We start from the raw sequence: 15,833 nt of genomic DNA, 5'->3' as shown, positions 1-15,833 counted from the left end.
GGTAAGGAGTAGCATCCTGTCAGAAATAAAGACGTGTGAATTTAAGAAGCAGATTTGAAAAATATGGGTATTTATAGTGTTGGTTGGAGCCACATAAGTATAGCAGAGCAAAAAGAACTGGGGTTAGGAACACTCACTTGGAGGAACAATAACCAATAATGAAGAAAGAGAAAGGTGTAGATAGGAAGTATAAACACAAAAGTACAAAGGCAGGAAAACCAAATGGCAAAATATTAAAAAAAACCAAACTTGTTTAGTTTTTATTATATGCTTGTTTTATTTTATTATATTTATTAATATGCTGTAGTAGAGGACAAGAAGAAAGACCCTTGGTTGTTTTTTGTTGTTGTTGTTTTTAGTTGATCTTTACAGACAATGGAAGGGAGAAGGAGAGAAAGAGAAACATCAGTGTGATAGTGACTCATATATTGGCAGCCTCATGCACACCCCCTATTTGTGATTGAGGTTGCAACCCAGGGAATTGAACCTGCAATCTTTCGGTGCACAGGATGACACCTGTCAGGACAAGACCCTTGGTTTTAATATAAACATATCCTTGGAAACTCTGGGATGAGGAGTTAAGCACAGTGGGGTTGTTTCTACTATCTTTTGTACTAAAATATACTCTAAAATTTAAAAAATTAAAACAACCACTTGATTTTTTTTTTTTTTTTTTTTTTAATGATTCTGCAATTTGAGCCAGGTTCAACTGGGTGGTTTTACTAGTCTGTTAAAATTTATTAAATAGTCCAAGCTTGTTTAGGGCAGCATGGCTAGAACTCTGTAGTTAAATGTGGTAATTCCTGTAGTGTCTCTGAAATTTGGAATTGAAATCAATAAACATAGCATGTATTAGTAAACTGACTCTATGGAGGGGAAAACTACCTGATTTGTGATATTTGCCGATATCCATGGAGTAAATACTACCACTGTGGCTGATTTCAGGCTACCCATGTGGAGTCATTAAACTTGCAGTTTGGAAGAGATGCAGACATTCCACTCTCACCAGCTAACACGAGCCAGCCTCAGACTCCAGACACTCCTGTAAAACATCCCTGTCCTAATTTCTTGATCTACAAAGAATTTGAGACAGGTTAACAAAATAAACACTTAATAAAATAGGGCTAAGAAAACGGGTGAAGGCTTTTATGGAAAAGGAAAATTAAATGAAAATAAAATAAGAATAAAGTTAGTAATATATTAAATAAATGCCTATAATAAGGCTCTCAGTAGTTGCTATAGGTGAACTAAGGATTTGCCTAAAACAAAGAGGAAATGAGCAGTAATAGTGTTCGCAGTGTACCTTGGGTAAAAACATATCAGCTGCTCAGGAGGAACAAACATTTCCTGATGATAGATCAGTGAACAATAAGGGGGACACTACATCTTCAGCAACATTCTTCCAAAAGTAGGAGGGCACCATTTGTTTAATACAAGGTGCTGACAGTGCCAAAATGGTTCAGAAGAGGTGTGTTGTTTTCTTAGAAAAAAAGGTAAAATTGGCAATTTGGGATCTATAATAGAAGAAGGAATTTATATGTTATTGCAAAGATATTTGGGAATCTCTGCTAGTATATTTAGGCTATTTAGAAAGCTGATTCCATCTGCATCAAGTATTTGCAGTAAGCTAATAAAATATTTACATGCTTCTAAGTATGAGATAATTAGGAATTCAACAAAGACAGTAGCTGTGGATTTAGGTATAAAGAAAATTCATCACCCTAGCCGATTTGGCTCAGTGGATAGAGCGTTGGTTGGCCTGCGGACTGAAGGGTCCTAGTTTCTATTCAGGTCAAGGGCACGTACCTCAGTTGCAGGCTCCTCCCCGGTCCAGGCCCTGGTGGGGGTGCATGCAGGACTCACATTCATATTTCTCTGTTTTTCCCTCTCTCTGCCACTCTCTCTAAAAATCAATGGAAAAATATTCTCGGGTTAGGATAAAACAAAAAAAAAAAAGAAAATTCATCTATGAGAAAGTTTGTATAAAAAGAAATAGCACGATCTAGTAATAGGCTTCCTGTTGAGAGCATTTCAAAATAACTACTATGAAATCATTCCTGTGTTCTTTTTTTATTGTTAATGATAATTCATTTTTGATATTTTGGTGTCATTCTTTAATCAATCCTTTGAATGTTGATTTTATGGAGGAGATTAGAGTAGGCTCTTAAAACTAAGAGTAAAATATGATCTCATCTTCAATTTTTGGTATCTTATTCTATGATCCTTTCCTCATTTCTTTCTGCCCATGCTATCCTTGGTTAGCCTCATCTTCATATTTCATGTTGTTGGTCTTGGACCCAACCCACTTATGATCTTAAGCAGGTTTTTTCCTGTTATGTTACTCCTTTGCAGTGGTGGCTGATCAGGCAGCCGTACTTGAAGGCGGGTTAGGAAAGAGGTTAGGGTCACCAGCAAGTGCTTAGAGTTCCTGTTCTCATCACTACCACTTCTGGGTCCTTCTCTTGTTCCTCCTGGGCACAGAGGTGCTTGCTGGTAGTAATTCCTCCCTGCCCACCTTTCCTTAGAACCCGTGCGTGCTGCTGCTTCCTACAAACGGCAGAATGAAGGAAAGCCAGCAAGAGGTGAGTTTTGAGCTAGATTTTTATTTGGGGTTGTGAAAGGGTGGGGGCTTGAATTGATTGAGGTTATAGAAGGGAAAGTGTGTAACTGCTCCAGTAGTCTACTGTTGGAACCAGAGTTGAACAGTAGACTCAGATAATAGGGGATACAGAGGTGAGGTGTCTGGCCCAGCCATTCCTGGTCTGCAATAGTTACCTCATAGAAGGTTGAGATCTATAGACTAGACAAGTCATTGACAGGTACAACAGTAGGTCCACGGGATTTCTTTTTACCTTTCCTGTGCCCTTTCTGCTACCTTCTATGTCATTCTTTTCTTTATCTTTTGCTTCTTGCCTGTCCGTCCCTTTCATGCATTTGGTATATATGAATACATGTGGCTATATGCCAGGCCACCTGCCCTACCCTTCAGTGTTCCTTTGCTGCTGCACACTGACATTAGTTGATACCTGCTTAAATTAGCCCTTCTGCAGCTACCATCAAGATAGATTGTAAGACTATACTTGGGCACCATACTTGGCATAGCCATAGTGCTGATGACGTTTGTAAAGGAAATGCTAGGTAAGAAATTAACAAGTGCTTGGGAAAGTTTTTTCTGTGTCTAGCTGCTCTGTGCCAGAATTGAACCTACAATTATGCCTTTAATGTGCTGTGCTTGTTGGTTCAGCTCCTCATTTCCTTTCAAGGAATTGATTATCTGAATAGGATGGGGAGTTCGTTGCAGTCTCAGAGTAAAAAACCAAATGATCTTTTCACCAAATTTTTGAGTGCCTACTCTTTTACTTAAAGGACTCAAGCTAGGTAGGTCCTGAGTATTCAGAAATAAATAAGCTATAGTACTTGTTCCTCTAGGTTCTTTTGGTGTTGGGGCTAGGACTGACACTGTCGCAGTATCATGTGTAATTTACCATGTGCAATGGAAATACAGTAGGGAATGACTAAATAAGCCATGCTCTGAATTATTTGGAGATGTAGTGATGATTGGTATTTTATTTTTGATTTTTAAGGTCTACAAGAACTTTTAAACTTGCTTAGTGTGAAAACTTCTTAATGGTACCACAAGTTACAAGATTCTAGGGTTATGTCTTTTTTAAGACTGTTGGAGCTTCAGAATTGGAATACTGTGCCTAGAGCAGGAATGACATTTGTTGTGTCCTGTACATTTCTGGATGTTTAGCAACATCCCTACCCTCTGTTTACTATGTATCAGAGGCAACTCTCCCACTTGTGAAATAAAAAGTATCTTCACACATTGCCAAATGTCCCTAGAGAGGTGAGGTTGGGGCGGGGGGTGAGAGGGCTGAGAAAGCCTTTCTGGTCTGCAGGACATTAGGAAGAGATGGTACTCACTACTGTCCTACGGGCCTCAGAAGCCTGTGTGTCTCCAGGCCCTTGCTTAGCTATCTCGGCCACAGCAGGAAGCGCCTAAGAGGCTTTTGTTGACTGAAGCTGGCTTTGCCTCAGTTGCAAAGTCGTTTTGTCTCTGCCTCTGCTCTTGACTGCTTTCTTGGCCTTAATTCACTGTCCAGCTTTGACCAGCTTCTGTGTCACTGCAAACTTGGTGTCACTTTTTCCTCTTCTTCATAATTTCACCAGTTTTTCTAGAAGTTAAGAGCAAGGGATTTATGTTATATTTGTCACATATAGACAATGTAATGAAAAATGTTTTTCTGTCAGAAACAACTCATTGTTATTTTTAAGATTATATTTAACTAAACTCATTTTGTTGTTGTTAAACCGGCTAAATTAATATTATTTAAATCTATTTTCTGGCTAAAGTTTCTATAAAATTAATGGTATACGTAGAGCACTGACATGGGTGTCTTAATTGACTAAAGATAAAGGTTAATGATTTTATCTCATTCTGATTTATTATTAACCATTTACCACATATTTAGGTACTCATTTATATCTGGCGCTGGATTAGCCCTCTAAATTATAGTTTTCTAGTTTTTAATTTTATTTTTTAGGCTGTCTAAACATTTCAGGAATACCTGCTAAATTTCTTAAATGCTTCTCTCTGTGAGCTATTGCTTAATTAGCTAGTTCTCTTTGGTGGGATCTACACAATAACTCTCTTGTGATCTATTAAAAGTTAGATTTTAAGAACTTGGAGGAGGAAGCATTTATGATTTAAAATTTTTTATTTTTGCCTTTCTTGAGGTCTTCTCAGTGGTTCTGTGTTTTCAAACTGGCATTGGCGTGGCCTATACAGATGGCCAGATATGATGTCCACTCGTTCTAGGTTAATTAAAAATTTTGATGGTGCTCAGCCTCTTAGAAGGATCAGTAGGTTTAAATATTAACTGGTTTAATTTAATAATGTAGTGGATGATTTAAGTACTAAAATAAGTGTATACTCCTCTTGTTTATTCAAATACAAAATCACATTAATTGAAAACAGATGAGCTAAAAAATTTCATTGTACATTTTCTTATGTAGATAAAGAGAGACCTGTTCAGTCTTTGAAAACATCAAGAGACACTTCACCCTCAAGTTCTTCAACAGTTCCTTCATCAAAGGTTTGTTATATTTATAAAATCAATTTGAAGAGGAATTACAAAGTAAACGATATGGACTGTCTAGTACAGATGCTTTTATTCTTTATTGTCATAATGGGGGTAATTTGCATTTAAAAACTTGAATTGTAAGTAACCACAGCTTGAAAGTAGCTACCAGAGTGAATGAGCAGTTTTATCATAGATTTTTTTTTCACAGGTTATGCTAAAATTAGTATTTACTGCTGCCCTTGCTCATCTTGACCATAACCAGGTAGCAGTGAATGTTCAGTTGGGACATATTTGATGGACATCATGATGAAGTGGGATTTATTTCATAGATGCAAGGATGTTTCAACATCCATAAATCAATCCATGTGCTATACCACATGAACAAAATGAAGAATAAATATTATATGACCATATCAGTAGATGCAGAAAAGTCATTTGACAGAGTTCAACATCTATTCATCCACTCATGATAAAAATTCTGAACAAACTGAGTATAGAGGAAATGTACCTTGACATAATAAAGGCCATATGTGACAAGCCCATAGCTAACATTGTATTCAGTGGTGCAAAGCTAAAAGCATTTTCTAACATCAGGAACAAGATAAGGTGCCCACCCTTACCATGTTTAGTCAGCAGAGTGCTGGAAGTCCCAGCCAGAGCAGTTATGTAAGAAAAAGAAATCAAAGGCTTCCAATGGGAAAGGAAGAAATAAAACTGTCTCTATTTGCAGCTAGCATAACACTATAGAAAACTCTAAAGAGTCTGCACTAAAATTGTTAGAACTAATAAATTCAGTTAAGTTGCAGGATACAAAATGAATATAGGAATAATAAGTTGCATTTCTATACACCAAAAGGGACTATAAGAAAATAAAATTAAGATAATCCCATTTATAATAGCATAAAAAAGAATGAAATACTTAGAAATAAATTTAACCAAGCAGATAAATGATCTGTATATTGAAAACTATAAGACATGGTTGAAAGAAATTGAAGAGGTAAAAAATAAATGGAAAGACATTTTGTGCTCATGGATTGGAAGAATTGATATTGTTAAAATGTCCATGCTATCCAAACAATCTACAGATTCAGTGCAATTGCCATCAAAATTCCAGTGTCATTTTTCACAGAAATACGACAATCCTAACATTTTTTTTTTTTAAAATATATTTTATTGATTTTTTACAGAGAGGAAGGGAGAGAGATAGAGAGTTAGAAACATCGATGAGAGAGAAACATCGATCAGCTGCCTCCTGCACATCTCCTACTGGGGATGTGCCTGCAACCCAGGTACATGCCCTTGACCGGAATCGAACCTGGGACCTTTCAGTCCGCAGGCCGACGCTCTATCCACTGAGCCAAACCGGTTTCGGCGACAATCCTAACATTTATATGGAGCTAAAAAAGACTCCAAGTACCCAAAGTGATCTTGAGAAAAAAGAACAAGGCTGGTGGCATCACAGTTACTGACTTTAAACTATATTACAAAATTATAATAAAACAGTATGGTATTAGCATAAAAACTGACATATCGATTAATGGAGCAGAATAGAGACTCAGAAATAAACCCATGCATATATGGTCAATTAATTTAAAACAAGGAACCAAGACTATACAATGGGGAGAGAACTGTCTCTTCCATAAAGTCTGTTGGGAAAACTGGGTAGCCACATACAAAAGTACAAATTGTATCCCTATTTTACACTATAAGTGAAAATCCACTAGAAGTGGATTGAAGACTTGAAACCTTAGAAGTCCTAGAAGAAAACTTAGGGGATAAGCTTGACATTGGTCTTAGCAGTGATTTTTTAAAATTTGACACCAAAAGCAAGGGGGAAAAAAAGGCAATAAATAAACTAATGGCACTACATCAAATTAACGTTTCTGTACGTAAAAGAAAAACCATCAACAAAATGAAAAGACAACTTACAGAATGGGAGAAAATATTTTCAAATCAAATATCTGATAAGGGATTAATACCCAAAATATATAAAGGACTTATATAACTCAATAGGAGAAAAACAAAAATTCTATTAAAAAATGTTCAGAGAAACTGAGTAGACATTTTTCCAAAGAAGGTATATAAATGACCAACTGGTACATGAAAAGGTTGCTAACATCACTAATCACTAAGGAAATGTAAATCAAAACTACGAGAGGTCACCTCAAACCTGTTAGAATGGCTGTCATTAAAAAGATAAGAGGTAAGTGTTGAGGAAGGTGTGTAGATAAGGGAACCTTTGTACGTATACTGTTGGAGGGAATGTAAATTGGTGTAGCCATTATGGAAAACAGAATGGAGGCTCCTTAAAAATGAAAAAATAGAGCAACCATGTGATCCAGCTATCCCACGTCTGGGTATATACCCAAAGGAAATGAAAATAGGATCTTGAAGGGATAACTGCACTCCCATGTTCATTGCAGCATTATTTACAATAGCTAAGACCTTAGTGTCCCACAGTGGATAAATGGATAAAGAAGTTGTGGTGTATGCACACAATGGGATATTATTCAGTCATGAGAAAGGGATAGCTTGCCTTTTACAACATGGATGGACCTTGAAGGCATTATGCTAGGTGAAATAGAGAAAGACAGTACTATATGATTTCACTTATACATGGAATCTAAAAATGCAGAATTTATAGAAACATTGATGAGAAAGGTGAGTGGGGGAAAAGAAGAGATGTTGGTCACAGTTCTGGGGATCTAATGTACAGCATAGTGATTATAGTTAATAATAATATATCATATACTTGAAAGTTGCTAAGAGATCTTAAATGTTCTCACCACAAAAAAGAAATAGTAATTATGTGAGGTGACGCAGGTGTTCAAGTAACACTATGGTTGTAATTATCTTGCAATTTTAAAATGTAGTTATATATCTCCGTTTTATAGAAAAGGCTCAGAAGTTAATTTTCTCAAGGACATAACTACTCTTCACTACATCATTCTTCCAGTTCGTACCTTCGCAGCATCCTAAAACGTGTTGAAAAGATGATTTTTGGTTCTAATCTTCAAAACTTAAAAATATTGAAGTGTTGTTTTTTCTATCTGTTCTCTATAGTGAGAGATTCTCTTCACCAACCTCACACTCTTTTACTGTTTTTACATCTCTTCTTTCCTCACTTCTTTTTATTTTCCTGTCTTTGGTACATTTTGATTTTCAGCAAGAGTAGGTATCACAAGAGTAGACACAGTTTATGCTGCTATTAAAGTGACAGCGCTACTCTGCATAAAGGAAAAGAAAATGGTGTCTTTGTGGCAACTTATATCTTTAGAGCTTTCCTAGAAATCAGGATTTTAGAATGCTGGGTTTTGAATAGGAAAGACTGATTCAGTGGTTCTCAACCTTCCTAATGCCGCGATCCTCATGTTGTGGTGACTCCCCAACCATAAAATTATTTTCGTTGCTACTTCATAACTGTAATTTTGCTATGTTATGAATCGTAATGTAAATATCTGATATGCAGGATGTATTTTCAGGGGTCGCGACCCACAGGTTGAGAACCGCTGGATTAGATTTTCTTTTTCTGTCTTGCCTTGTTAAGGTGCATTACCTACCTGAAAGACCAGCTTGTTTTTCTTGTCAGGTAGAAGTGAAAGAGGAGCAAATAGTACTTGCCCATCCAAGTCACTGTGGATATTTAAATTATTATACATGAAATACTCATTTACCTTGAACTATGATGCCATGAAAAAACAAATTACAACATAAAATTTTGTGGCACATGTTAAAATATATTTAGTGGGAAACGATAATGGATTTTAGATATTTTTGTCTGACAGTTTATGTAGATTGTTTGCATTTTTGTCTTAAGGTGGAATCAGAATTTCAGATTTTAGATCTAGAATCATTTTATGTATTTGGAAAGTGCACCTTCCTTTGTCTTTTGCCCAGAGTTACATGGTAGCTCTGGTGAGCTCTGTTACCTAGATTTCCTGATTTGGTTGGAGGACTTTTTCTTTTCCAATAGTATGGCTGCTCTCATGTAGGAGGTCAAAGGCCTTTTTTTCAGAATTTGTTTTCTGCTTTTAGAAGTTAGTTTCAAATGAGAGTTTTTTAAATGGACAGATTTAATGACAGATGAGTAGAGGATTGAGTTATAGAAGATTTTGCTTCCTTTATTACTAGAGATAACTTACAACGTTTGTTTCGTTTTTGCTCTATAAAACAGATACCCCAAAAAGTGAGGTGTAATTTTCTTCTTTGATACATTTGTGTGCTGTCCTCTTAATTTTTAAAAAACGTTTAAATTCTATTACTAAGTAATAATAAAGGAATTACTTATACATTTTAACTTTATGTATGGGTAGGTCTTTGGACTTAGATATTTAGGCTTCTTCAATAACCGTGGAATCCCGCCACATATCTTCCAGGAAACATTACGGATGGCAAGCCAGTGGGTTGGTGAATTGAATAAGCTATGGAAGGAAGTCAAGGGCCTTGTTGTACTGGAAGACCTAGTTTTAAATTCCGGCTCAGGATTTATTAGTAACTGGCAAATGACTGTTCTTTTGTGTTTTGTTTTGTTTTTTTTTGACATTCAGTTTCTTGGTTTATAAATTGGGGTAATACAGTCTACCCTAGCCATCTTCATGGAATACCATTTAATTAAAATACTTTTTTTTTTTGGTTTACATATACAAGTACTTTATAAGTGGTAGTGTACTATAACATAGGGATTACTGGCGCTATGATCCAGAGGAGATATATTTGGAACCAATGATGTGACTTTAGAGAAGAGGTGGAGATAAGATTAGGGGTGAAGGGCCTAGTTGATGAAAATGTATGCTAATAAAATAGAATGGAATCAATTACCATAAGGGCCTAAGGAAAGAATTGTTCTAATTTTTGCCTTACAATTTTTACATCTTATTCTATAACATAGGTCTGTAAAAAGTATTAGGAGAATCATATGTAATCCAGGAAAAACATTTTATTTTCTTCATTTTTATATTGAGCACATGGAGTGATCAATTTTCAAATATATTTTAGTTATTATAACAGATTTATAACAATGAATATGGAAAAGAAAGAAAAACTAGACTCCTTACTTTCTAATTTCTTTATCGTAGCATCGAGGGTCTCATTAGTTTTCGTGAGGCTCTGCACAAATTTATGGCAAGCCCTCAAAATTGCGATTCTTAGCTCCATATCCTCCATTTCTGTCATGTTTTTTTGTCTCCGCATCTTTTATGCTTTCTTGGTGCACCCCCTTGTGGTCTCTGTGCACAGTCTTGTTCTAGCCAAGCCTTAATTGTTGTAGTTAACACTAGAGGGATTTGACCACCAGGCCAACTGGCTATAGGAATCAGCTGTATGGAAAACGTCTGCCTTCTGGAGAGGCGCTAATCCAGCCTTTGCCTGAGGCGATCGGCAAATGGCTGTGCGCAGGGTTTGGGCGGGGCGGGATCAACAGGGCGGGCGGAGGGAGCAGTTATGGCCGCGCTCAGTCCTGTTCCCAGAGGCTCTGCTTCTCAGAACCCCGGCAGCTGCTGCAAACCTCGGAGAGAAAGCTGCCCTCAGGTTCCAACTGATGCCGGATAATCCCGCTTCTCCCGTTTGAGTCTGGGTCCCTAGAGACTCGCCTGGATCTGGAGCCCAGAGTCTGAGACTCACTCCCGACAGAAAACGACAACCGCGCCCTCAGCCACCAGCCCGCTTTGCGCGCGCACCTCGGTACCTTTGTATTTTCCACACTGCGCCGCCTCTGAGCCTCGATTTGCTGTTCTCTTTCCTTCTAGTTGTAGAGTCTCTCTTCAGCCAGCCTTCCTGTGGTTCTGGGTGATGTCCGTTCCGTCTTTTAGTTGTATTTTTGAAATGGTTGTTTGCGGCAGCGGTCTCCGGTGTTTACCTACGCCGCCATCTTGGTCTCCTCGAAAAACTAGACTCCTAAGCATTATGCTAGATGCTTTCAGGTCTGTTACCTCTCTTGATTCTCACAACTACTTTGTAAAACGGAATATTGTTAATTTTTAAAAAAATTTCAAATTATAGTTAACACTAGTAGCCCGGTGCATGAAATTCGTGCACATAAAAAGGGAATTAATTGCCCTAACCGGTTTGGCTCAGTGGATAGAGCATCGCCTGTGGACTTAAGGGTCTCAGGTTCGATTCCGGTCAAGGGCATGCACCTTGGTTTCGAGCACATCCCTAGTGGCAGGAGGCAGCTGATTGATGTTTCTATCTTTCCCTTTCCCTTCCTTTCTCTCTAAAATAAATAAAAACAACAACAAAAAGAATCTCTTTTAAAAATGAACTTTAAGTTTATTGATTTTGTGTAAAGAGTAAGATTTATATAACTTATTACAAATTATAAAAATAGCATATCTGGACTTTTCTGTTGCACTAATTAGAAATTTACCATGATGAGATTTGGCATTATTTATTTCATTGAATATAATTACAACTAGAAAGTTGAAATCCATATGATGTCTTAATATGTTCTAAATACTATTAGTATATTAGTTCATTGTCAGTGTCTTTTGTTCCTTAGATGAATTTCTGAAGTTTTATGTAAATGGAATTAAAAGGTTAGTCTATATGTCCCAAATGAATTGCTACTTGAATTCAATGTTGAATATTTTTGAAAAAGCAAATAAAGAATGTACTTGTTCTCTAGATGTATTTGAAGGCTTCTATGATTTTAAGTGTAAGTGGGGTGTACTTCTTGATGTATTTGAAGTTTAAAAGCCCTCGAGAATTGTAACAGAACTGTTCTTTTATTTTTATTAGGTGTTAGACAAACCCAGTAAGCTAACTCAAAAGGAACTTGCTGAGGCTGCAAGCAAGTGGGCTGCTGAGAAGCTAGAGAAGGCAGATGAAAGTAACTTACCTGAAATTTCTGAGTATGAGGTAAGGCATCATTTCTCCTTTATGTTTCCCATCTGAGAGTTTTAGTCTAGATTTTAAATTATGGGCAGAAAATATTTGATTCTAGTATTTTAAAATATATTTGGGGAAACTATTCTTATGTATTATTAAAATTTATCACATACGGTAATAGTATGAATATGAATGACTGAATTCAACAACTATACTGTCAACGTCTCCAATAGTTTAGAAGTGTAAGAATAATATAAATATGGAATAAAATGAAAATGTACTATCTATACTTCGCTGTTAAAAGTATCTCTAGAAATCATGCTAAGCCACTAGTGATAAAACAGTGAATTCAGAACAGAAATCTAATTAGACCTTGGGTCTTGGGCTATATTTATATTGTATATCAGTGATGGCGAACCTATGACACGCGTGTCAGAGGTGACACGCGAACTCATTTTTTTGGTTGATTTTTCTTTGTTAAATGGCATTTAAATATATAAAGTAAATATCAAAAATAGAAATCTTTGTTTTACTATGGTTGCAAATATCAAAAAATTTCTATATGTGACACGGCACCAGAGTTAAGTTAGGGTTTTCAAAATGCTGGCACGCCGAGCTTAAAAGGTTCACCATCACTGTTGTATATTCTAGTTTATGCAAATTAATCTCATAAATATCCCAAGAAATGAAATTATGCATTGTTTGCACTACCTATGACCTTTGATGAGTCTTGAGTACCAAAAGGTGAGCATTTTTGGATCCTTAGAATACTGTTTTGAAATGTTTGTGTTATATTTGAAAATGAACTGAAAAATTTCTCTATAGCTTATAACATCTCTAATAGGGAAATATAGATGTTTTATGGGCAAAATTAAGCATTTTAGATTCAAGATTTGGTGCTTGAGGAATTATTTTAATAGGCAGAAAATATACAAATTTTTGTACTATGACAAATTATGTTTCTTTGGAGGAGATTTATGGCTTTTCAGTATGTTTTGGATGCCTTTCACGGAATGTTCTTTGATAAAAAGGATCAAGCATTGGAATTCTATATTCTATATACCTACATACATCTTCATAAACTATGAAAAGATCCTTTCCAAAATAACTAATATACACTGCTCCAAAAAGTACAAACCTGTACAGACCCTACCTGTCCTTATACAAATGGAGACTTTCTTTTATCTGCCATTTAGATAACAAATATTCTTAACTAGGTAAAGGTTTTCTCTTTATTGTAGCTGTAAAATAGATTTTATTTTCTTTCTGTAAAATAGATATTTATACATATTCTTGAATACATTTTTCAAAAATAATCAAGCTGTCCATCTTTGGTACCTTTCCAATACTATTTAAATGCACGAACAATACAGTGATACATTTAATTGGGTAATTTTGCTTATTTCCTTTGCTAATTTAGAATAATGATTTTTATATTAATAACAGATATAAATACTTCAAAATTGCTGTTTTAGAGAACTGATAATTTTTTTTTAGGGTAAAGTAAAAAACCTCTAAACACACTACATTGTTTGTTAAATACTTTATTTTCAATTAGCAAGGTTTTATTTAAGATATATTTATTCTACCTTACCCATCCCCATCATTTTTTAATCTCTTAAATTAGAAAAAGAATTTCATGCCCGGTCGGCATGGTTCAGTGTTTAAGCATCGACCTATGAGTCAGGAGGTCACGGTTTGATTCCCATTTGGGGGCTCGACTCCAGTGGGGGATGTGCAGCAAGCGGCCTATCGATCAAAGATTCTCTCATCATTGATATTTTATTTCTCTCTCCCTCTTCCTTCCTCTCTGAAATCAATAAAAATATATTTTAAAAAAAGAATCTGATGATCTACCTTTCTCAGACTTTAAATATGCTACTTATTTTTATTATTGCTTGACTGGATCTTGATTCTGAGTAGGCAGTTACATTGGGTCTAGAAAGAAATTTTTAAAACCTTATTTTTTCTCTAAAATATGCCCATAATTTCCTAGATTTTGAATTATTGAGAAGTAAACAACCATAAAAATCTATAAGGAATGTCATAGATCAGGCATGATCTTCTGTTGAACCAAAGGCAAAATGTGAGAGTAGAATTGAGATTACTGTAGTGTGTTTGTTGTATGTCATTAATATTGACAAACAGCATCAAGTTCGTAGCATTGTCTAAAATGTTTTTCAAGTTAGATTGATACTTTTTCATATTGGAAATAAAGCAGGTAGGAAATTTTTATTTCATACTCTATTTTTTATTTAAGTATTTTTTACTCGATTTTTTGTTTAAAAGTTTAATCCCACCATTTCTTATTAACATTTTGCTCAGATAGTTAACATTTGTTCTTGGGTAGTTGTTATATAATTACTCATTTCAGTGATCCATACTCTTTGAAATACAGAGTATTTGAGAATTTTGACCTCAGATCTGTAAACTACTATCAGGTTTGAAAGTATAAGCTGGGAGAGAAAAAGGACTTTGATGCCTGGAAAGAGTTTGATATAGTACTGTGTGTGTGTGTGTGTGTGTGCGCGCGCGAACGCGCATGTGCATGCGCGAACGCGCATGTGCATGCACACTTAAATTTAGCTGTGACAATATATTATTTAAATAATGGTCTGTGTACTATGTAGGTTCATTTTCATGAGTAGAGAGACATTAAATATTTAGGTTTCCAGTCTATCTTCTCTTGCTGCCACCAACATAGTTTTAAGCAATTTGGTAGGGAGACCTTATAGATGAACTCCAGAGAAATGGATGATACTTTTAGTGATAAATATTCAGGAATGTTGCAGTTCATTCCTCTGTTTCGTTTTATAAGTTTACCATTTGGCCACTAGTAGAGAATTTCTCAAAGCATTTGATAAAACAATAATTCTGAAGGGACCTAATAGTCTGAAGAAGAAAAATAAAAAGACTCTACTAGCCAGTATGTTTGGGAAATGCTTGATTTAAAAGAGTCAGGTTGATTTTGATAATTCAGCAATTTTCAGAGATTTTAATGTTAACATGCTCATCCATGGGCTGTGAAAGGAGGATGAATAATGAAGTTTGCATAATTTATTAAATTAAGTAATTATGAAATTTTTTTCATAGTGCCTATTTTAGGATTAGTATTTTAAGGCACATGTTTTCAGAACATAATACTGTAGTGGCTTTCTCATAGTTTATTTAAATTCACTGCATATTCATTCTTCAAACTACTTGTGTCAAACACTACATTAGAGACACCATCCTAGCTGCCAAGGAGTTTATAGTCAAATTATATAGAGATATAATTTACTGTCCTAACACAAACAACCAGGAGAGTTTTACTTTTGGCTCTCAGAATGAGAAGCAAATTAGGTAAAGGCTAGAATGTCCCAGTAGAACAGGTTGTTGTTGTTGTTTTTTTGCTATAGAAGAAAATTTAAACATTTTTATGTAGATGCAAAAATGTGATTTATGTTTTTCCACATGTAAGATGTCATTTTCTACTTCAATATCTTTGCTATTGTCCCCAGTGAAGAATGCCCATCTTTGTGGTCCTCATTTCTGATTCATTCAGTGAAATCAATAGTGTTTGAGAAAACAAGATCCAAGATCTTTCTTGATTCCACTTTCCTCTCCTTCCTATTATAAAATTTTATGTATTTGTATTTCACTGATGACCTTATATTGCCTTTGTTGAAACAATTTTTTACTTGTCTAGTTCTACATATTGAATATTGAATATATATCAAACACCTTGTTTTCCCTACAAAACCTTGGATGGTATATATCTAATTAGGAGTTTATACCTTTTGACCACCTTCATCCAGTCCTCACTCAGCACTCCTCTCCTTCCCTGTGCCCCCCTCCCTCCAGCCCTCATCTCTGATAACCACAAATCTAGTCTTTTTTTCTATGAATTTTTTTCTTTTTGAAGATTCCATATGAAAGTGT

The 15,833-nt window shown here is 35.6% G+C and overlaps 1 protein-coding gene across 6 annotated transcripts in view; it reads left to right on the top strand.

Moving 5' to 3' along the window:
* Positions 1-15,833, top strand: part of PPHLN1 (periphilin 1) — a 101,483-nt gene that overhangs the window by 44,771 nt on the left and 40,879 nt on the right. For 4 of the 6 annotated variants that reach the window (XM_070410402.1, XM_070410406.1, XM_070410403.1 and 1 more), the window contains 3 exons: positions 2,526-2,582; positions 5,020-5,099; positions 11,823-11,942. In XM_070410402.1, the coding sequence (XP_070266503.1) occupies positions 2,526-2,582; positions 5,020-5,099; positions 11,823-11,942 (257 nt within the window). The remainder of the gene's footprint in view (positions 1-2,525; positions 2,583-5,019; positions 5,100-11,822; positions 11,943-15,833) is intronic. The other 2 variants (XM_070410405.1, XM_070410407.1) reach the window with 1 other exon arrangement.

This window comes from Myotis yumanensis, unplaced genomic scaffold (assembly GCF_028538775.1).
Source record: "Myotis yumanensis isolate MYYU_CA2020_CCGP unplaced genomic scaffold, mMyoYum1.0.hap1 SCAF_3, whole genome shotgun sequence".
NCBI lineage: Eukaryota > Metazoa > Chordata > Mammalia > Chiroptera > Vespertilionidae > Myotis > Myotis yumanensis.
This window is presented reverse-complemented; position numbering and strand designations above follow the sequence as displayed.